This window comes from Epinephelus moara, chromosome 11 (assembly GCF_006386435.1).
Source record: "Epinephelus moara isolate mb chromosome 11, YSFRI_EMoa_1.0, whole genome shotgun sequence".
Lineage (NCBI taxonomy): Eukaryota > Metazoa > Chordata > Actinopteri > Perciformes > Serranidae > Epinephelus > Epinephelus moara.
This window is the reverse complement of record NC_065516.1, coordinates 23,398,923-23,422,614: the sequence shown is the minus strand read 5'-3', so window position 1 is coordinate 23,422,614 and position 23,692 is coordinate 23,398,923. Positions and strand designations below refer to the sequence as shown.

The 23,692-nt window shown below is 43.3% G+C and overlaps 1 protein-coding gene across 1 annotated transcript in view; it reads right to left on the bottom strand.

Annotated features, from left to right (window-relative positions):
- stau2 (staufen double-stranded RNA binding protein 2) overlaps window positions 1-23,692 on the bottom strand; it is a 127,556-nt gene that overhangs the window by 39,793 nt on the left and 64,071 nt on the right. Inside the window, exons 13-14 of the mRNA XM_050057025.1 lie at window positions 19,948-20,309; window positions 1,465-1,578 (exon numbers count right to left, since the gene is read on the bottom strand). Coding sequence (XP_049912982.1) covers window positions 1,465-1,578; window positions 19,948-20,309 — 476 coding nt within the window. The remainder of the gene's footprint in view (window positions 1-1,464; window positions 1,579-19,947; window positions 20,310-23,692) is intronic.

Genomic DNA, 23,692 nt, shown 5'->3' with positions numbered 1-23,692 from the left:
CTGCAGAGTGGTAAACTGATGCAATAAATGATTTACTGACAGCACAGTTTTGCATATAGTTTTGGTTCATGTGTTTGCATTTATCTTTATTGCTCAAAGTAATTTAAATTTTATTGTTATTTTTCCTACAATCAATCTGTGCACTGACATCTATAGAGAAGCAAAGTCCCTCCCCTTCAGTGGACCACCAAGAGAAAAAAATGTATGAGTACGGTAGTCATCTGCGAGAGATAATAAACTTTTTGGTCCTGTTTGAATTGTGCCATGAATTATGCACGTCGGTCGGTTTAAAAAATATTTTTGCAAGTCAAGAAAGTTGCAGTTTGTTTCACACTTGACGACAAACTGCAACTTTCTTAACTTGCATTATTATCTTTTACACTGACAAAGGGCAGATGTGTAATTCATGGCCCATACAATAAAGGTCCCCTGGGGCAGCGGTTCCCAACTGGTGGGTCGTGGTCCGAAAGTGGGTTGCGGGTCCATTCTGAATGGACCGCAAGTGACTCACGAAGATGTCAAGTCTGTGCCATTTCCTGCTGTAAAAAGAGTGACAGACAGCTACTTAACAGAGACAGCAAACTAGCCCAACGACATGTCCAAACACAAGTATGACGCTGAGTATTTAATTAATTAATTAATGACCAAGGAGAAATCTGGATCCCGTGGCTGGACCAGTTGGGAACCACTGCTCTAGGGGACACCGGAAGGGGAGGGAAGCTTATTATTCTACTGCAAAATATCTTTGCCCAGATATATCTTTATCATTATTATTATTATTAAAAAAATAGTGTCAGACAATATACAGTTATCAGATTTGTATTATTCTTATTACTAAATAAATTTATCGCAGCATCAAGGTTAGTGTTACATCTAACATGCAACTTTTTTGAAGCTGAAAAATTGTGTGCGTTGCCACTGTATGAAACCAAAACTTGGAGAAGTTTGTCTAGAGGGCTTTCTGTCAGAAAGGGTTCTCCTATACCTTTCTCCACCAAAATGACTGTGTGTATGCTTTTTTTTAGACACGGAAAACTCCCTAAAAATACACTACAGACTCCTTTCTCATTGTCAGTAGACTCGAGCTGTGAACATGGCTCTGTAGCAGACGAGTATGCCATTGTATGTTTTGTTTTTGGTGTATCACATTCAACGTGACAGACAGCACGAAAAACAGATAAGTAAACAGTAAAAAGTAGCGTGAAGGCCTGTGAAAACTTTGCGGTGGTTACTTCTGTGTTTTTTTTTTTACATCTCTTACTAATTCAGTCTCTCTTTCAAACTTGATGCTGACGAATTTAGAATGATGTTTGAGTGCTGCTTGGGTGGAGTCGGACAGTATTTCCACTTTGATCTATTTTTTATTTATCTACCATTTTCTGAAAGCAGGAGTGCGTTCAACAGGTGTGACACTCACCCTCCCTTAAAATGCATATACATATGTATATACACACACAGACATACCTGGTCATGGCTGGCTTGGAGGGTGCTCCCGGTGCCGTGGAAAGTCATTTGCACAGGGGAGAGGGTCAGATAGGTCACAAAATCCTTACCGCTCTGCGCATCACTGTACTGCACCTAGAGGAGAGGGCAGAGGTAGGCAAACTGTGTTACTTCAAAGTAAATACAGGAAAAGATCAGTCAAAGCACAAACCAAGCACCTCAGGTTTTCAGCGGGATACAGGCTTGTGTTTTTGGAAGTGCTTGGCTTGAGAGTAAATCTTGCATGTCTAATTGCCACCACAGAGCATTTGTGGACAATTACCCCACACCGTACAGAGATGGCAATGGTGGGGAATGAATGTAAGACTGTGTATCTGCGATTGAGGGGGGGCATCAGAGGGGGTAGTGATGACATCACTGGCGACCCCTCATCATGGGGAGGTTAACTCTGCAGGCATTCCTAAATGCTGTGCAATCAGGACTGTTATGACATGATGCTCCTCTGGGACAGTCTGCTCCTGAGATCCAAGGGCTTTGGTAATACTGCCTGCTTGTCTGCCCTACTTCTCACTGCCTCTCAGTCTGTGCACGCGTGTGCATTTGCATGTGTACGAGTGCATGTGTTTGCCTGGCCTACTTATGCCCAGGACAGCTGCAGGCATCTTAATAAATGGCATTAATAACTATGAGAACTGAAAGAAGAGAAATATTTGACTGATGCGGAGACACAAAGGACAGAGGGGACCCGAGTGAGACAACATTACTGATTCAAAATGCTGTTACACATCACTGAGCAAACCAAAAAAGCAAGCTACAAGGTATGGAAAGACGTAGCAACGAAGATAAGACAGCTTCTAGCTACTTCACATACTGCACTTCAGACTCCTCAGGTAAGTCAGGCATAATGAAAAGGGGTTTTCTGAGCCGTGATGAGTGGACTTGTTCCAGCCAAAATAAACAAAATGAATACCATAATCATAACACATAAATCCATTTTACATACTTTTGTAGATCAATGTATAATTTCTATAACATAACCAGAAAAGTGTCCTCAGTAGAGTGCAGATCTGCACTAGGCAGCCAATATAACCACAGCCACTCTGGACAACTCTTGTAATTTCAGCAGACACGCCGCAGCAAGTTTCAAAAGCTAATAAAAATAGATGCCGCGTGTATTTTTGACAGAGCCACGGCACGTTGCACAGAGTAGACTGAGTTTACTGCTAATAGGCACTGTATGAGAAATGTAGATACGATGTAATTATCAGGCGGATTGTGTTTTTATTACCTACTACACAGCCACAAATCTTTGATCCATGTCATTTATACCCGAACTTTGAACGACATTACCTTTGTCTGTAGGCTACAGCACAACAAAGCAGGAAGTAACAACAATAAACACAGTTAAAATAGACCAAAAAAGAAATCATTTGACTATATAGCTAAATGGTAGAAGCACAAATATCAAGGAAAAATGACCAAGTCAACAAAATCTGCAAGTCTACAAAATCAGGCAGGCGAAACACTCCCAGTGCGGTCAGAGCTACACTCAGTGGAGTTGTCCCTCCTGGCTCCCTTACAGCCAACAAGGCGGCGAAGATAACAAAAATGGACACTAATTCATCTCGTATCTTGCCTAACTTGTGAATCGTAACATATAATAAATGGAATTAATCTTCAGATGCTCCTGTTCAAGATGAGACCAAACTGCCTCAGCAGTCAGTGAAATGGTAAATAAAACAGGTTTTTAAACAATTATGAATCAGCACAACCAAACCGGTCCCTGAGCATATAGTCATACATGTGCACACAAAATATTAGGCTAATTGGTCCAGTAGTTTGCGAGTCTAGCTGTGGACAGACGGATGCACACACACATGATTAAACACATGATCCCCTTTAGGATTGGGCCTGGCAGAGATAAAACTATCATAAGTACTATTTGGACGGAATTAGTTTTACATAGGGATGTGGACTAATCTCAGTTTACCACAGGATGTCTGTAGTATAAATGTCCGATTCGCACGGGACAACAACACTCCGTAATTCTACCAGAGATGGGAGTGGTAACTCGCTTTGCGCCCTGGCGTCACCTCCCTGTCGGCATGTGCGTGCGACGTTGCTTCCTGTAAGCATCAGCTGAAGGATAATAATAATCAATGATTAGCCCAATATGAAATTGTGTGTAAACAAGATTAGCAATATGGATTTATATTAGGCCTACCTAACACAACCAGAAGTCTCGTGGCTCTGAAAAGTGCTTTCTTCTCGACCTTTTTGATTGGTCTCCCACGTAGGGCTATGCGATCATTAGAGGAATGTCCACTATCACGACTGCTGACAAAACCAAATGCTTCTTGAAGCGCCTCCATCATTGAAAAAACGCGGAAAAATGGTTGTAAACAGGAGGTGACGAAATACTTACATACATTTTTACAGAGGATCGCGTTCGCACAGGATTAATATTACCCGAGGTATTTTCTCCGGACCCTTTTACAGAAGGTAAAAGTCAGCGTAATTTTTACTGACATTATCCGTAATGATTACAGACATGGCGCGTTCGGACGGGACTAAAATCCCTGGTAATAATTACTTAACCCCACGTCTCCACGTTAAACTAATCCCGTCCGAATAGGGCTATAGAAAAATGTCTTGAAAACAATTTGATGTCAGTGTGTGGTTGTTGGTTTGTCTCTGTGTTTTTTTGTTGGCTGAGGAGTTTTAAGTTACTACCTTCTTTAAATCAACAGAAAATGCATGTCACAACAAAAAAGTGTGTGTGTATATGTGTGTATTTTCCTTGTGTGCATATTAACTTTACTCACTGGATCAAAGTTTCATCTATCCTAGCCTACACTTTGTGGGCTAAACATGCTGGACTTGTGTGTATGCACTTGCACGCACACAAGCCACTGTATATGGTCTGTGACTGAAAGCTTCCAGAGCAAGTTCTGCGTCTCTCTGAATGAGTTATGAACATATGTGGAAAAGTGTGTGTGTGTGTGTATGTGTGTGTGTGTGTGTGAGAGCTCCAGCCAGCCAGACACATGGACGTCTGCCCATTAAGACACAGACCCATCATAACATACACAAACACACAGAGATATGAACATGTGCATGCTGGGATATACACGAACATGTGATGTTAAGTACAGTGTGTGAGAGGACACACACACGTACTGACGTGTGTGTGCGCACACACCTGCTGATGAGGAGATGGGCCCACAGTGATAAATTGTGGAATGCTATCTGTTATGTGTATGAATGATGAATGTAGTAAAGTGAGCCGTGGAAAAAGCCTTCTCTGACAAGTTAATCTCCAATAAATTCTCCAGACTTCAACATTAAGGCGAGTGGGAGAAAGAGAGAGGAGTGGAAAAAAAAAACACGAGTAGGGGGACTTTTTAGGGGTTAGAATATAATTGTTTGGGAACAAGAATCCTATTTCACAAGTTTAAAAATGAATGAACATAATCAAACTACAACTTCTTTCATAATCTTCAAACTGTGTATGAAGTCGTCCAGGGCTGTGTTTGTGCTTGAGAAGATACGAATCTTTGTGTGTGTGTGTTTAATTATCCCGTACACTGCTTCATTTAGGCAGTAAAAAGGCCTATGGTTGGGAGCCTGTGATATATGGTGTAATCATGCTGTCTGATCAACAGGCACTTCGCTTGGTTCATCTATTGCGACCTGTCCGACCTCCAGCCGAGGGTGAGGCCCTTCGACGGCGCTGGAGGAAACAGACGCTCTCTCTCAGTCTCTCATTGTAAAGAGATATATGCTTGGATATATCAAATTTCTGATATTTTTCTCCCATTGTCTGTGAGTGTATATGCACACAAGCGTGTATGTTCAGTTGATGGAAACTACCAATTACATGCGAGTATCTTTGACCATGAGGAGGCAAAGGTCAGGAGGACCCTTATGTAACGTGAAGCTTGTGCAACCACAAAACAATGTAAGATCTCTTTTGGTACAGTTGACATTTATTAAATAAATGCAATTATTAGATTTAGCATCGGGCATTTCATAACCTAACATTATGAAATGTTATTGAATGTTTTTAAAATCTTTACGAGCACAAGGTTTGATGTCAGTGTTTTACGTCTGTTTTTAATGGGCAGCATTTAGTGTGAGAAAATCAGGAGAGTGAGACCCTTTTTTCTCAGTTAACAAACTAGCCTATAGGAACTGTTCTGCTGGTTAATGATCCCATTGCTGTACTTTAAATATTGACTTAATGCTGTACATTCTGTTCATTGTTTGTCACTGCCATGTTTGAAATCCTTTAGAGGTTTCCTCCCCTTGGCAATGACAAGAGATCTGTCCACTGCTTTGGTCCAGATTCAAACATCTCGACAACTACTGGATCAATTGTCATGAAATCTGGTACATACGTTCATGGTTCCCAGAAGAAGTACCCTAATGAATTTGGTGATTCCTTGACTTCTTCTCACACCCCCATGGGGTTGAGATTTGTGGTTTTAAATGGCATGTTTCCTCAGCTACTTGCCGGGTTGCCATGAAATTTGGTGCAGACGCTCATGTTCCCCACTGGATAAGTTGTACACTTTGGTCGTCCCTTAACTCGACCTCTAGTACCATCACCAGGTCAAAATCTTAATTTGTTCAACATTTTGAGTTATGACCAAATACCTGCAAAACCTCATTCTCAAACAGCCGCAGCAGTACTTTGTACTTGAGTAGCGTTGCTGTGAATTCAAAGCACTGCTGTGCATAAATACAGACTACCAAAAGTGTTAGCATGGCTATAGACTTTGAGTCTGAAGTTAGGTTGAGCAGTATGCTCTTTGGTAGTAACAGGAGTAATTCCTTCTTTCTTTTCGGCTGGTTGGTAGTGGGCGGGCCTTATCAATGAACCCTGTGGCTCAGATGAGATGAGGCTTCTGGGTAACAGAGACCATGAGGGATATCGGTGCTGAACGACCTTGAGAGTGAGAAACCCGACACCAGACCAACTTGTGGCCTTTGCCAGGAGAAGTGAACACCAACTACCTCCAGCTTTGTTCTGGACCAACAACCAACTCCACCATCAATGACAACAAAACTTCAACTACAATATTGTCTACTGACACCAGGTTGGATCTAGCCACTGTTGCTGACCAGAGGTAAGCTCACACGCCTCCTGCGAGCCAACCTTCTTGCTGAGGCACACTTAGCCAAGCTAACAGTTACTAACAACACTTGTTACCTCCGTTGCCAAGGAGGTTGTGTTTCAGTTCAGTTTGTTTGTTTGTCTCTGAGCAGGATAACAGAAAAACTACTGGCCTGATGGTCATGAAACTTGGTGGGAGGGTGCAGCCTGGACCAAGGATACACAAATTATTTTTCTACTTTCGTTAGCACTGCAAGACAGGGCATTTGGTCTTGGCGGAGCTCTGTACTCTTCTAGCGCCCTTCTAGCTCCCTTATGTGCTTAAATTTTCCTTTTCTTTTTCCTCATTTTCTTAAAGATCTTGAGCTTGGTCTGGACAAAATGCTTTTGTAAGCCTGTAATGTGCATTGACACACTGTATGTGATACTGGGCGATACAAATAAACATGACTTGCTCCAGTCACCAGCCAGATTATGGTTAAAACAGCAAATTTGGCAGATCATCAAACGCCACCTGGAGGTCTTACTTTCTTGTTGGCTTTTTGATGAAATAGTCAAAGTTCCTGGTTACTTTGGGGATTTTCCAGCAACTCTGACCTGCAGGCAGGAAAGAAAGCTGCCTGTGTGCCAGCATCAAAGAACATCATGGCATCATCTCATTTGCGATGATTTAGCGGAAACTGAAATAACGAGCATCTTAAAAACAAACCGTCTATTCTCCCGTCCAGGCCGTCTGTTTTGAGTGCATGTTTGTATGCATCTGCGAGAGCATGCATTCTAAACAGGCCTAACTAATCATCCCAGGTCCCAACTCAGAAAACAGCCTCTAATCCACTTCCTTTAAAGACAAAGAAGCAGGAAAGTTACGCAAGGCCTGCGATTGATCGGCGGCACTAACGTGGAACGACCTCTGACATCTGGCTTCTAAAGCTGGATGGCTCCTCTTCAAATGCTCCTCTTCATTCGAACAAACACGAACATGCACAAACTAAAAAGCAATCACAGTCATAGCACTCATGAAGACATGCTCTAATTTATGTTAAGTGCACAAATATGCATGCACACACCCACCAGCAGGAATCCAAACAGACATGAATAGAGACACGCAAATACACAACAGATATAGATGCAAATATCCATATCATTAGGACTGTGTTACACAACACTGTCAAGGTAACTGCAAAAACAAACAGTTATTAGGTATGTTGTCATGTTACTCAAGTTAAAACCACGGAACACAAGCACTGCAGGACTAAGAGCTTGATTCCAGACTATGTCGAGTGCAGGCTGTGGAGAATCAAGGAGCACGGAAATAACTTTGACTTTACTATAATAAACAAGTCCTGTCAGCTGAAGAGCGCTGTCATTGTTGGTGAGAAGCAATTAGAGCCCAAGCCACTTCAGTGGGGACATCAGGGGTCAAGAGTGTTTATATACCTTTCACTTCTCCTAATCGCAGAGGTTAAGGGCAAACAAAGCTACCACTCTAAAAATTTTGAGAGTACTTTGCCCGAATCACAGAGAGAAATCTTAATGAGACAAAGTGATCTCTAAGGAAGTCAATTCATTACGAACTTGGTTTCATGAAACAGACTTTCATGAGGAATGCATGTTTCAAAGAACTGCCCTTAGCGACCAAAAAAACAGACACCCAGTCTTGTATATTTTATAGGTAAGAAAAGCTTTATGCCTCTTGATCCACCTACTCTCTAAACTGGCATTTCCTCCTTTAATTCTCAACAGAAGGATATGCTGCACAAACACACTCACTCCTTTGAAATCAATTTGAAGGTACTAAGATCTGCGGTCTTGTCGGGAGTTAGGTGAGAAGATTGATGCCACTCTAATACACATTAATAAGGAAGCTGCAGCCATTAGCCAGTTACCTTATCTTAGCATAAAGATTGGAAACAGGATGAAACAGCGATTCTGGGTCTGGGACAGGGCTAAGCTGTAGTAAAGATATCGCCAAGCCCTAACCAAGAAAAGACAATGCTTGAGATATTACAATAACCAAAATCTAAGACACTATCTAGGGTTTGATTTACAGTATGTGAAACAGCAATTTTTTGCCAAGATATCAAACAAAAGCCAGAGACTGTTAATTCACCACATCTAAGCAGAAGGCAGAAGGTAATGTTATCTCTAAACCTGACTGGGCAAAGCCTCTCTTCCTGTGGGCAGCTGCCTGCGACTCACTCAGACTCACCCTGAGTCTGGGTCTGCAGCTGCCTGTACAGGAGAGCAGCATGAAATCCAGGAGTGCTAACTCTGCAGCTAAATCTGGGAGCTGAAATGTCCCCAGAAGAACACTGCTTACTGACTGACAAAAGGCAACAAACAAGCAAAAAAGAAGATGGCTTGACATGAAGAAGCTAACACGACTGAGGGGTGTTGGACTGATGATCTAAGCCCTGAAGATAACGCCAAGCCCTAATCTGGACAAAAAACACAGCTCCTACCAGCATCTCTAAAGCTCATTAAAGCCCCGTTTCTACCGAGAAGTACAGTACAGTACAGTACAGTTCAGTTCAGTTCAGTTCAGTTCAGTTCAGTTCAGTTCAATACAATTTTTTTCCATTTCCACTATGAAAAGTTGTGGATGGTACCAATACAACAGTTCCGCATCGTCCCCATTTTTGGTCCCCCCTCTGTTGGGGTACCTAGCACACAGATCTGGTACTAAAAGGTGGAGCTGTGAACACTGCAGTCTGCTGATTGGTCAACAGAGGACGGTCACTCTGCTCAGGGCTGAGTTGTGGCTGGTTTCAAAGCTTATGTAACCACTGTTCATATCCTGGAGAGCTTTATTAGTAAACTGTAACTATAAAATGAAAGGATGTTTTGCTGCCTCTCACAGCAGCTGGAGTCTGAGAAAAAATAACTTCAAATTCACTGGGCCAACTGCCGGCAACTTTTAAGGTCGATGACATGCATCCATCAGCACACCTTAAATTTCACTGTGACAACTCTGACTATCACTTTACTTTTTTTATATATGACACACACTTTAAGTGATGAGTGGATCTTCAAGTGTTTATATATATTAATTTTGGTTGGGTTATGTGAACTGCATATATTCTAATCCTCACTTGGAGAAAAAAAAAAAGCGTTGCAGAGCATTGTTCCTGTGGGCTCCAGCAACACTAAACCTCTGAGCTTGCCTGAGAAGGACTAAATGCACAAGCCTACTATTTTTTTTTTTTTTTTAAAGATATGTTTTTGGGCATTTTAGCCTTTAATTGATAGGACAGACAAGTGTGAAAGGGGGAGAGAGAGGGAGTGACATGCAGCAAAGGGCCGCAGGCTGGAGTCGAACCCAAGCCGCTGCGGCAACGGCCTTGTACATGGGGCGCCTCCTCTATCCACTAAGCCACCGACACCCCACAAGCCTACTATTTTTAAAGATTTTTTTTTTCGGGCTTTTGCCTTTAATGAACACGACAGAGTGAAATGGGGTGAGAGAGAGAGTGGGGGGGGGGGTGACATGCAGCAAATGGTTGCAAGCTGGAGTCGAACCTGCGGCCGCTGCAGCGAGGCACTGCCTCTGTACATGGGGCGGCGGCACTATCCACTACGCTACCGACGCCCCAAACCTACTATTTTTAAACATCCCATGGAGAGAGACTCACTGCAGCTTGTTCTATTTTGTTCTGAAAATGTTGGCATGCAACCTCGCTCTGTGGACGATAAATGAGGTGCAGACTTCCCTCTGTATCACGAGCAATGAGGAAATACAGCGCGTGCTGAACGGAGCAGTGAGTGACAACAACCCCGCCCACATTTAAGAGGTCTGTTTGCAGTGGAAACGCTAAACAGATCTAGGGTCTAGGTACCATGTCTGAAGGGTTACTTTTGGTTCCAAAGGTACCAGACCCAAAGTGTTTGATGGTAGCGGGGCTTAATTAATTATTCTTGTGTGTTTAATTTATGCAAAACAAACTATAAAAAAATAATAATTTGTGGTTTTAGGAGGATTATGTTGCTGGAATCGGTCTTTGTCAGGGCAGTGATATCTCTGCGTCTTGTTGCTTCTGTGAGGCTGCTGAGCTAGGTGGATTTTTTTTTTTTTTTTTGCCCTTGGACAGCGCCAGGCTAGCTGTTTCTACAGCGACTGTTGTGCAGATAATGAAGAGCACTGTTTAGATTCCAAACAAAGTGCCAGGTTAACACACCCTCCATCTCCCCATGCTGGGACTGTGCTGGCACACAGCTGTTATCACTGCCTAGTGTTGAGAATAACATGAAATATGATCAATACTATCAAAATACAGGGAACAAAAGCAAATAAAAAAAAAAAAAAAGATTACGCTGCATATTCAAATTTGCAATATGCTGTGCTGGCACTTGAGGGTATTTGATTTAAAGGTTTGCAAATGGGCTTGATTGTGGTGTAAAAACATCATCACTCAGTTTTGCCAAACACACACAGACACAGGCATACGCACCGACACGCACAGAGAGGGCCACCATGTAAGCAGAGAGACTGTGCGCCGAGCCAGCACAGCATTAACGGTCTGATTTATACCACAGACAAAACTTGTTTTCGAAGATCGCTCTTCACACAAATATGCCGCAGAGAGCAGCTGGAAGCCATCACCCTGCCGCAGAAATCAAACGTGGTGGGATTAGCCACCCCAAAATGTATTTTCTAACGCAAATCCCAGAGTAAACAGAGAGTAGAGGAATGAGACGATGACAAGGAGGTTGGAAACAAACTGTTAGAGTCTTTGAACGTTTGTACCAGATCAGGCGTTTGATGTTGATACAGAGAGATGAGAGTCAGCGCTGGAGATCAGGAAAGGAGGAGGGAGCAAAAAAAAGAGAGGGTAGAAAGTGCCAGGCAGGGTACAAGGTGTAGTCAGCACCATCTGAAGTGGATTTCTACACAGCCAAAGAAGGAAGCGGAGAGAGAGAGAAGAGCAAACAACGTGAAAGTGTGAGAAATCCTGGGAACTGTACTGAATGGATATCAACACCAGCCACCCGCCAAGGATAGTGTTTTCATTAACATGGGATTTCCAACATGGAAGTTCTGATTCCAACACAGCAAAGAGTACAGCCCTCCCTTCTCTCTAAATCCATCTCCCAAGATAAGCCTGTTCTGGACAGATAACATAACTCAGCTGATTGCTATCTCTGCGGTGTTATTGCATTTGGATTTAGCAGGTGGACAGGACTGATAGATACAGTAGATACCATTCAACTCTTCCAGACACAACCTGGAATGTCAGAGTGCAGTATGTTGATCTTTGATCGCCATATGCAAGAGGATATTAACAATTTCTGAAAAGGTGCAATATCCTGTGTCACCAAGAGTTAACATCTGACCCGTGTGAACTTGTGATGATTCATTGGTTGGACTTCTCATAGTGCATCTTTAACGTCACACAAAACAGCGATCCTGCACTCCTGATTTGAGAAATCCAGCTGACTATAAAGTTATGCTTTATGCAGGTCATCAAAACTCAACAGGCTGCTACAATGCACCAAGTGATTCTGTCATATTTTCCATTTGCACAACACGTCCTCAGGAGGGATGTAATTTGTAATTCATGCTAAAAAGGTGCTACATTCAATGTACATGCCAGTTACTTAGGAATATGGCTTACTGTATTATACACTGCAAAAATAATGAGATCCGTGCAGTGTTCATGTCGTTTTTTTATGCACCTTTGGTTCAAGAAGGTTCATATCTATATGCAGTATAACCAAATGGTGACAAATCAGCTGGTCCTCATTGTGGAGATGATTTAAAGCAGGACTTTATGTAACTTTTGAAGACAACACATTCATCCTGTCACAAATTAAAGGCTGAATTCATTAGCAATAAAACACGCCATTTCATGCTTCAGTACACTCAAAGATTTGCAGCAACAGCCAGATGTTAATTAGCATACCTTGTGTAAATACTGCTGTATAAGGCACATTACTGTGTCAGTTTGCTAACTTAAAGGTGAACTATACAACAATTGTTGGTCACTGTTCAAGGTTCAAACTTTGCCCCTCCTCCCTATGCTGCTTATATGTACACTAAAGCTACAGTTGTACAAACGATACATCTGTTACTGACACTTTAACAAGCTAATAAAGCTAACTGCTGGCATCTACCTGTCCAACAGAAAACAGGCCAACTCTGCTTTACTCTTCATCCCTAATGTCTCCTTCAGTGCTCGCCAGTGAAAGTGAAAGAAGTCAACTCTAGATTCACTCTTGTTTTGGAATGACCTTTGTCCACGTGGCATTTCACCTTGCTGGACCTGTGCCCACAATTTTCGTAGTTTCCTCTTGGATGAGTGCTGCCACTACCTGCTCAGTATCTCACCTGTGCACTGTTTTTGGCTTGGGGCTACAGCACCAGAAACGTCCTGACTACAATACAGGCAAAGGTCGGAGTCTGTGCAGATAAATATAGTGCTACATATTTTTACAATAGTGGGTCATAAGCAATGATTGACAGGGATTACTTCTGTATAGTGCTGCCCTTTAATAGTCGACCAAATGGTAGTCGACCAAAAAGGTCATTAGTCTGCAAGATTCCATTGGTTGTTTAGTCGCAGAAAAAACAATCAAACAAACACATGTGAAACTTAATCAGAAGCTGTGCCTTGTCAAAATATATCAAAGCCTTTATAACCTGATCATATGGGAATATAATTTGAAAGGACAGCCACAGGAAGAGGGTTAATTTCCAGGGCTGGTACCTGCGGTTATTCCACAGGCTAGTTAATAACATGTCGGGCAGGAAATCCAAAGTGTGGGATCATTTTGAGAAGGTGAAGGACGAACCCAAGGTGATATGTAAACTCATCTTCATTGGTCGACTACAAACATGACGTATCATCTGAAACATGGAAGTAGCTACATGCCCATTAGCCCACAGCGTCATTAACAGGCGGCTCGCTCAGTGTGTGACGTGCACTTGTAGATAAAATATAGGCCTATATTAATGAAGGTTCATTAGTACGGTTTTGTATTTCTCTGTAATGTAGCACAGTGTTAACAATGTTACTGATACTATTCTTTCTCACACCTTCAACTCAAACCATTGTGTTGCCCCGCCCAGAATATATAATTCAATAATTAAATTAATATCGTGAACATGCAGGCGACTAGTCGACTAATGGCCCTAAATGATGACTATTGGTCGACTAATAATATTCTTAGTCGGGGGCAGCCCTATTTCTGTATGAATCTATATATTGTTTTTTAAAGAAAATCCTGCATAGTATGCCTTTGAGGATTCTACTCCACTTGTGCTTCTGCTACATTAGTTTAGCATTTTAGCTAACAGCTAAGCAATATCCTCACTGATGTGCAAATGTTACATAGTCCATTTTGAACTACTGATAATTTATGATTGATTAAGATCCCGGATTTATGGGTTAAACAAAGTGGGTCCATTCATCTCATAAAGAACTGATGCACACATAGTCGGCTGAAAATCTTTTCTGAGCCAAAGAAAATACAAGATCATCTTTGTCTGTAAAAAAGGAATAAATGTGTGATCACATCAGGTTGCACACATTCCCATCACGCTGGTCACTGATGTAACTGTGGACAGAACAGACACTACTTCACCGCTCTTAACCATCAGTGTTTGAGGAATCATTCTCAGTATTGGTTCCCAAATAAAAGCAGCATGTGATGACACACACACACACACACACTCACAGAGACACACACTGGTCTTTTATCCACACTTCCTCTCTGTCTCTGCCCCTTTCACTCCCCTCTTCTTTCTTTATTAACTTGCTCAACCACTAAGTAACTCCACTGCCAGTCCACATTCAGACATGGACAAACAGACAGAGCTGCTCTGATAAACACGCCATTCTTCCAAGAACCAGGCAGGTTATTGGAAATAAAGAGCAAAAGGAAAAAATAAAGGCGTGAAAGCATGACGGAGAATAAATCAGCTCTGAGGCAGCAGATTTGTCTCAGTCCAGGTGTGTGTAACCGCTCCATTTGAAGATGATGGAAGTAAAAATCATTAGATTTCCATCAGTCGTTGATCTTCTATATAAAAATCTCCGGCTCACTTTAAAGGGAGGCAACAGTTAATGATCTGAGGCAGTGGCAGTCTGTGATGACTCTATTAAGTAATGTGATGGCAGAGTAAATGGGCAGCTGGTGACTGCAATGCTGGGGTCGAACCCTTCAGCTTCCTCAAACCACACAAACGGTGAGATAAATTAGAGCTGGTTAATTTGTGGGAGAAAGGGGGGAATAAATAAGAACAGAGGAAGCAATTATGATGGAGGTGCAGAAAGACATTAACCAAAGACAGACACACAGGGACAAAGAGAAAGAGGGAGAGTCTGTTACGTGGCTCTTACTCAGTACTTCATCCTTGGTCCATGTGTTGTCTATTACCTCCTGCTTCTTTGTTTCTGCCCTACTTCCAGCGCACATACCCGCCGTGCCAACAACACGCCAGCCAAATTAATAGGAAATACACACACACACACACACACACACACACACACACATACAAACACACTGGAGTGAGTGCCAGCATCCTTGCTCCAAGCTGGCGTGAGTACAACACACTGTTGCTTATCCCGTCAGAGCTTCCACCAGAGGCTATTTTCCAATCAAATCAAAAGAAGGGCTTAGCAGGTAGGCCCGGGCCTTTGTCTGTAGAGCTGGATGGATGAAACAGACACTATGAGAATGTCCTCAGTGCTTTCTTAGTTTCTTTAATCCAGTGTTGGGCGGTCACTGTAATCCGCTCACTTGGATAACATAATTACATTACAAAAACAAAGTTACTAATCAGGCAAGGAGATTATTATCAAATTACTACGAAAAAAAAAAAAAATCTTACAGCAGGTCCGAGCGCTCGCTTGTTGTTGAGTGTGGTCGAGAGAAATCCGGCTCCACACAAAGCGGCACATTACGTGTCCAGTGGAAAAGCAGACAAGTGCATTTTTTGGCAAAAACATTGAAAAATCTGTCGTGGTTTAGCCCACAAAAACACATAAGAATACATAAGCCTTAAAAAGTCTGCCTAACATGGCTTTTCAGGCAACCAGAGGTTCTCATTACAAACCCACATGATATGAAACATCCCCTCAATAGAACACATATTGTCTGCATGTCTCAATTACAGCCTGAATTCCTCGCTTAAGAAACACACACACACACACACACACACACACACACACACGGAAATATGCAAGACCATTGATGCTTGTGTGTGTATAAACTCAGATCGATGCATGTAAAGGTGCGCACACAACAATACACTAATATATATGCAAGGTGAGATATGGTTTGTGCAGTATGAGAATGACAAGGACTTAAACTTCACACACAGGCTTAGCCCAACTCTTCCATTTCCACTAAACAGAACCTGCTGTGTGTGTATGTGTGTGTGTGTGCATATGTACAAGTGTGTTTGGGCTTGGCCGGGCAGCAGAGCTCTCTCAGGTTACACACACACAGGAAGGCTCAGAGCAATAACAAAGGCCTTTCAAAGGAACCCTCAGCAGGTTAAGATAAAATGTTTTCGCTCAAACTGATAAAAAGCATCTGCAGCTTAAATGAACAGGCGCTGGTATCAGTGGCATGGTATGCACCGCAGATCGGCCGGCACTGATTAAAACAGACACTGGGCTGTCTCTCTGTTGCACACACTGAGTGCTAACGGCGAGTGTGTGTTTCTGTTCTGTGTGTGTGTCCAGTCTGGTAATGACAGAAGCACCTGTGAGGTTTAGTTCCAGCTCTAAATCCACAGCCTGCCAATACTGTCCGCAGTGGGAAACAGAAGACGGATAGTGTGTTATCGAGCAGTTCTACACTCTGGACCACTCATCCTGCACAGGGACGGGTATTGTTAAAAGTTTTAACGGTACCACTCTTAGTGTGATCAGGTACGGGTACTCTTAGTGGTTCTTTTTGTTATTTTTAAAGAGAGAAACAGAATAAACATTACTTTATTTTCTCTGTGATTTGTTAATGACAGTTCGGATGATGCTCTGACCGTTTCAGATTGAACTTGTGGACACACAGGCTGTGTGTTGGCAATATTTAAAATCCAATTTTAGGAAAATTGTCACAGCATAAAGAAGACACCACCAAAAAAATACAATCTGAGTTAAAACGATTGCTAGTGGAGTAGCTTAGTTAAAAAATAGGGAGGAATTGGGCAATTTGCGATAAAAGCATGACATTTGGTACATTTATGGCCAAAGGCATTCTGAAAATAATTGGATATGGAGCCATGCTATGCTATGGCAGCCATGGCAGCCATTTTTCAAAATGGCCGCCAGCAACAACAGTTTTCTTATGTGTGATGGATATAATTTGATACTGAGGACATATATAGTTAAATTTATTTACTATACCATTGTGAATTTTACATTTTTCTAGATGCAGAATTTGAAATAGGAAGATTAGAATTTCTTAGAAGCTTCCTTCTAGCTCACAAGACTCACAGCAGTTGTGACACTACCCTGGCCAGACCTTGGGTTTTCAATCAAGGGGAAGTTTATTCACACTCACCTTCACAGACACAAAGGCCTGTGCACTCTAAGGCAGCTTTCTTGCACTTGCACTGCCGAACACAACCCTTCTTACATTTGCAGGAGACAAGTTCATAGCTGGACTGGCCTGCATCCAGTAGGTATGTCCTATATCCTAATATCCCTCATTTACATGGCAGAGGTAGCTGCGGTGTGGACTTGACCCCACACGTGGCCTCCTTGGAACACTGGCCTCTTTACATGTTACTCAAGGGCAGCCTTTGTGGAGGGGGATTGACTGCACATTGTGTCTCTTTCCAATTAACTTCCGCCTTGCCATGTCTATGTCTGTGCAAGTACTGGTTCGGTCATAGAGTAGTATAATGAACCTCTCTATTGTGGCCATTACCTCCTGTGGTATGTCATTTGGGGCAGAGGACCGTTTCAACAGGGCATGTGTAAGCTCTGGAAACACAGCCCATACAGTCTTTTTCCCATGGCCAAGAAAGCTTGATACAGTGTCACAGCCCGTCAATGCATGGAACATTGGTAGTGCACATGCTCTCTCAGGCCCTAGCCTTACTGCAAATACATGAGCTGCAAGGTATCGAAAGTTCTTTCCAGTTCCAAATGCCAACCAAAGCTCATGTTCTGGCTGTAAGGTCTGAGCCACTGCCACAGCCAGCACCACAGCATCAGTATCAACCATGATTTTCTGATGGCCATTTCTTGCTGCATGGGCAACATCAGTGCCTCTGCAGTGTGCTCTTGGCATATAATAAAGAGCTTCCAATCAGCCTTGGCTGTGCAAGAAGTTGATGGTCCTTGACCATGAAGACTCAAAAGTTTGAATTTCTTTGACACTTTCACATACAGTGAATACTATTAATGCAGCAATGGCCGAAGGGCTATCCTTTTACCACCTTTAACCGCAGGAAACACATTCAAGTATGGGATACAACCAGATTCGGATGTAAAAATTGACCTACACCTAGCCCAATCGTACATCCAGTGCCATTTAATTCCTGTGGATCTGTACACCATCCGGGTAACTATATTAAAGCAATATAAAGCCCCGTTACCCTTGGCTCTGCTCTCCCGCACTGGCACATCCTGTCTATTCAGGCGCGGCTATCTAACTACATCTAAGTATGCAAACTACAATATTAATTAGATGTGGGACTCATATTAGATAGCATTTAGGAAACTAAAACACACTTCTACTAAACTATGACCAGAACCAGTACATTGATTACTGACTACAGAAAGCATGGCATTATAAAGCTGACACTGAACCCCATGCTGAGTTTTACAGCAGTGGTGTCGCCAGTGTGCCCTGGCTGTGTTTTGACATCCACTCTATTACATTTTATTGGAACTAAATAATTGAATGAAATGGTGTTCATATTGAATTGTGAGGTGGACGGAAGCTTCCAAGCAACGCTAATGTTCCTATTTCAAATTCGGCATCTAGAAAAATGTAAAATTCTACACTGAGATCATCGAAAGCTGACCAGTCCACCTCACAGCTGAAAACTGGCGGCCATCTTGAATTTTCCATGATGGGGGGTGGGGTGGGGGTGTATGCAAAAGGCCATTCATAATGATATGGCAAATAAATTTAACAAATTGTGTCCTCAGTATCAAATTATATCCATCACACATAAGAAAACGTTTGTTGCTGGTGGCCATTTTTAAAAATGGCTGCCATGGCTGCCATGTTGACAATTCAAGATGGCTTCATATCCAATTATTTTCAGAATGTCTTTGGCTATAAGTGTACCAAATTACATGCTTTTATCACAAAGTGCACTATTGTTTTGGTTATCTGCCCCACCAAATCAGAGTTGGTGAAATAAAAGGTTTGAGATAACATTTATGTGGCCTTAATAAATTGAAATCTATTTTAAAATTCGTCAGTTTAATACCTGATTGCAGTAGCCATCCAAAATCCTGTCGGAGCAACACTCTCACTACTCTCTTCTTCTTGGCCAGTCTACATCTCAAATCACCTGCCATGCTTGCGTGTGTGTTTGTCTGTGTAGAGTGCACGTTTTGGTACAGAAAGCCTGCATCAATTATGTGGAAAGGTTTTAAGTGGTGTGTGTGTGTGGCTGTGTTTATGTGCAACATTTCTTCCTCAGTACCACACAGGATGACCAAGACCACATTCATATTTACAGCGATGGCCCAGAGGGAGAAGAATCAGGGCAGGAATGTGTGTGTGTGTGTGTGGGGGGTCATATTTATGCATGGTCATGCTAACAGCTGTGCTGTCACTTTAGCATGTGTGCGTACTGTACGGCTGTACCACAGAGCGTCTGCAACTTTTACCAAGTTTAAATTATGACTGTTATGATCTAATTTATGGCAGTTAAAATGAAATACAAGCCTACATTCCACAAGTGGAATTAATGTGAAATTGGAAACAATTGCATGCGTATCAGTGCGGAGGCCTCCTTGATGGGGCTTTCACTCAGAGGAAACAAAGCCCCAACATACTGCCATGTGCAAAAGGAAAATTCTTCTATACAACTAGGGTCTCACTTTAATTCATTTCTATCAGTTAAGATAACATTTTACTCACCAAACTAACTACAGATTACTTTGGTGAGTGCATTTCTGAGATGTGAGAACTTCCAATGGGGCAAGAAACACACGCAGTCAGATGATCAGAACGTTGCAGACAAAGTATAAAGCCAAAATTGCACAGGAAAACTGTGTGGGCAAATACAATAAGCAAGTTACCTGCAGAATTTAATGTTGGAGGTGCTTCTACTTGCCTGAAATAAAAAGCATCTTCCTGACTTCATGAGAAATGGCTACGTTTTTATGAAATATAATACTAAGCTGATTAACCTTAATCCAGATCTACAGACACCTTTATAGGTGGCTGTCCACCTTGTTGCATCTCACCTGGAAGCCCTGGATGCGAGCCAGGTAGTCCAGCTGCTGTGCAGGCTGCACCGAGACGCCGCAGGGCAGGGCCGAGTTCTTCCCCTTCATGGCTAGAGAGGCGTCGGCTGTGGGTGACTGACCGTTGAGCAGCAGCTCCCTGGCCATGGTGGCGGTTGGGCTGGGTGAGGAGCCTGAGCCACTGTAGTACGGAGGATGTCCTGGGGGCAGCGGAGCAGAGCAGGGCCCCATGTCTTTGGATGTCATGTAGTTGACGGAGCCGCTGCTGTTGCTGCCGGGGCCCGGAGCACTGCCCACTTGCTTCCTGCTGGCCTCCATCTCCTGGTAGACGTCGGGGCTGAGGTGGAGCAGACCCTTCTGGGCTGGAGGGGTCAAGGGAGAGGGGAGGGAGAATAGATGGAGAGAAAAGAGGAAAAAAAGAAGGGTTGGATGAATGGATAAATAGGCAGATATGAGGAGAGGAAGTAGAGGAGCAGATAGAGAATGTGCAGAGATAGCATGGATGAGGCCACATGGTTTATAAAGGAGCAGAGAGGGACAAAGGTAGGAGATTGGGGGACAGAGAAGCGAGAGAAAGGATTTATATGGCTCTCATTAATAACCGCTGAAATGATTTGCACACACATTCCTCTGTCACTCACAACCAGACAATGCCAGGGTGTGTTTGTGTGTGTGTATATGCATGTGTGTGGGTCTAACTGTGTCAATTTGTGTGTGTGCAAGAGTGCGCGCTGGCTCCCAAACTGGCATTCCATCACTGAACGTAGATGGCGGTTTCATGTGGTTTGGCAGTTCCGAGCACTATCAAAGTGTCTGCTGGGAAACACACACAGCCTCTTTCTTTCTCGCTCTCAAACACAAACACAGAGACACAAACGGAGCATCTACCAATATCAACAGAGCGGCTATGACTTCATCATTGATGGGAAACAGTGCTGTCAGCTAACCGGCATCCTGCTTCACTTATAACAGCTCTTCAAACGAGGACCCAAAAGAACTCGGAAGCAGGTTCGTTCTCAGATCAAAGTTCTCGTGAGAAAACTTCCGAGGCTCGAGGATTCGTCCCGAGCGGATTTGGATCTGATAGGCCGAGGCAACTCTGACCGTCTTTTCTTTAGCAGGACGCAGCTTGATCCAGATATGCTGAGGTCCTAGCCAGCTGAGCGCAAGAGCGCTCCAAGACTATGTTCCGATCCAGACCATTTGGATACATCTCATTCGTTTATGTTGGCTTCCTTGCACTCTGACATCACTGTCCTGAAATGGTCGTGACAGGTGGAAAGAGGAAACAGGTTGAGGTTCAATACTTTCGTCACTTTGTGGCTGCGGTGAAAGTGAGAGAAAGGAACATGAGATGTGAGAGAAGATGATGTGAAGGGAGAGAAAGGATAAAAGAGAAGGACGAGCTGGGAGCCAGCTCAGATTGAAGAGGAGGTGGGGATGAGTGGATGTGAAAACCATGCGGAGCCTCCAAAGCCCAGCCAAGGTCACCAGAGACAGGAAGACCAGCTGTGTGTGTGTCTGTGTGTACGTCTGTGTGTGCTTGTTTGTGTGTGCGTACGGGGCCAACAGCTGGGAGAAAGCGCTGGAGTGAGCGCATGACTGACAGGCCACTTCCTGTTTGAGTTAACATTACCATCACACATACAAAGACAGAAGGTTTTGCGCACTTGTAGCTTGCTCTTGTCTAAGGTTTCTGAGACCCTGCAGACAGTGTTTCCCACTATGAACAATGAAGTTTGCGTTCCTTTCCAGAGGAGCAGAGAAGCTGAAGGAAACAGCAATGAAATCCAGGACTTATTACTCATACTACAACAAACTGCCCCATGCCAGCAATGACACAACTGTTAGGATTTTTTCCCCCCTCCCAATCATGATGACAACTTTAATTAGAATTTACGCAAGTAAAACTCGCAGGCCTGCACATTCTGAATGTATCACAAAAAATGAAAGGTGTTAGCCAACATGACATCAGCTGTGGACAAAGAATACTGTGCTGGAGGAGGGGGGGGGCAGTGAATGTAATCCATGTGAGTGTGTGTGATTGTCTGCCTAAGTGTGCGTGGGCGTGCCTGTGAGGATGTTTGCATGTTTGCATGTGATTGAGTGCTTGAAGCTGGTGTCAGATGGCAGGCAAGAGCGTGAGAGCAAGAAAGAGCAAGAGTGAGACAAAGGGGGAGAGACAGCCGAGAGAGAATAAGTAAGAGTGACGGAGTGTGTTTGTGCGTGAGGACTGTTGGGTAGAGAGATTGTGAAATTGTGTACATGAAGTGGGAGCGAGCTGGAGAGAGGAGAGGGAGCAGGGGAGAAGCACAGTGAGGCTGAAAAGTGGGGGAATGAAAGAGTAAGGGAGAGCGTGTTTGTGGTGCTGGTTCCAGGCAGTTTTGGAGGGGTCCCACCCAGACTCGGCGTCCGGTGGGCCAGGGGAGCGCTGGAGGGAAGCCAGAGCCAAGCATGAGACTGATCGAAAACAGATAGGGCCAGAGCCCGCCGCTATAAATCACCACGGTGGAGCAAGACCTTCACATAGTTCACACATGCACACAACGCACAGACACACACACACACCACACATATGCACAGCAGGAAATGAAATGTGGCAACTCGAGTGAAAAGCCCTGCTGCAATACCCATGGGAATAGCTGGGAGAAAAATCACTCTCTTCTTACTTCTTTTTCTTCTTCTTTCTTTCTACACTCCCTTCCTGTCTCTGAGCCACCCTGTTTGTTGTAGCACTGCATCCCACAGAACCACACACTTCAATGCACACACACAACGAGTGCGTGTGGGTGCCTGAGGTGTGTGCGTTTCATGTGGAAGAGCAAAAACGGAAGGACTGAGCGATAGCCTGTGACACATTTACCTACTTTCCTCCACTTTGCTTTACATAATGCAGCAATGCTGTTTATGTGGAGTGCGGCCAGCCAATGAGAGTTTGTAGGTGTGTATAGAACAGTTTGTACATGAGCTCAGGTACAACCGAACCCAGGCGCTGCGCCCAAGTCTTATAATGGTCGGGAAAACCCTGCTGTTTATTTTGGCATCATGTTTGCTTAAGTGTGGGTGACATTCTTATTTAAACAAATATGCATATAAACACAAGGGCGATATGGTGTGATATCAGGACATGACCTTGATAAGTTGGTAACATAATTATTGTGACAGGGGCATATTATGCAAAAGATTTTCATCATATCTCACCCATTGTTTATACTATTCACGGATGGTGTATATTCATTAGCCATTCTGCGTTATACTCTGTAAGTTCATTTTTACTGTAGTTTTTATGGTTACTATTGGAGTTCGCCGTTACCGGACAGGATTTAAATAACATACCCATGCAGAAAGGATTCACAAAAAAACAGAAGACAACTGGATGCCTGACTTCAGGGTGGGGCCCATTCAATTCATAAAATATGTCAGACGCCTCTTATGTAAGAGACGAGGTTAAATAATATCCAGCTCTCTTAATACATCAATGCAAATACCACTGAGGGGTGTGGTCAGACGTGTGCCCTACTGCACCTGTAACCACACCCAACAATGGCTATGTCCACATACACACTAATATTTCACTAATTATTCCAAACATGACAGTATCTTTGCATGTTCTCCCCATGTCAGCGTGGGTTTTCTCCGGGTACTCCAGCTTCCTCCCACAGTCCAAAGACATGCAGGTTAACTGGTGACTCTAAATTGTCCGTAGGTGTGAATGTAAGTGTGAATGGTTGTCTGTCTCTATGGC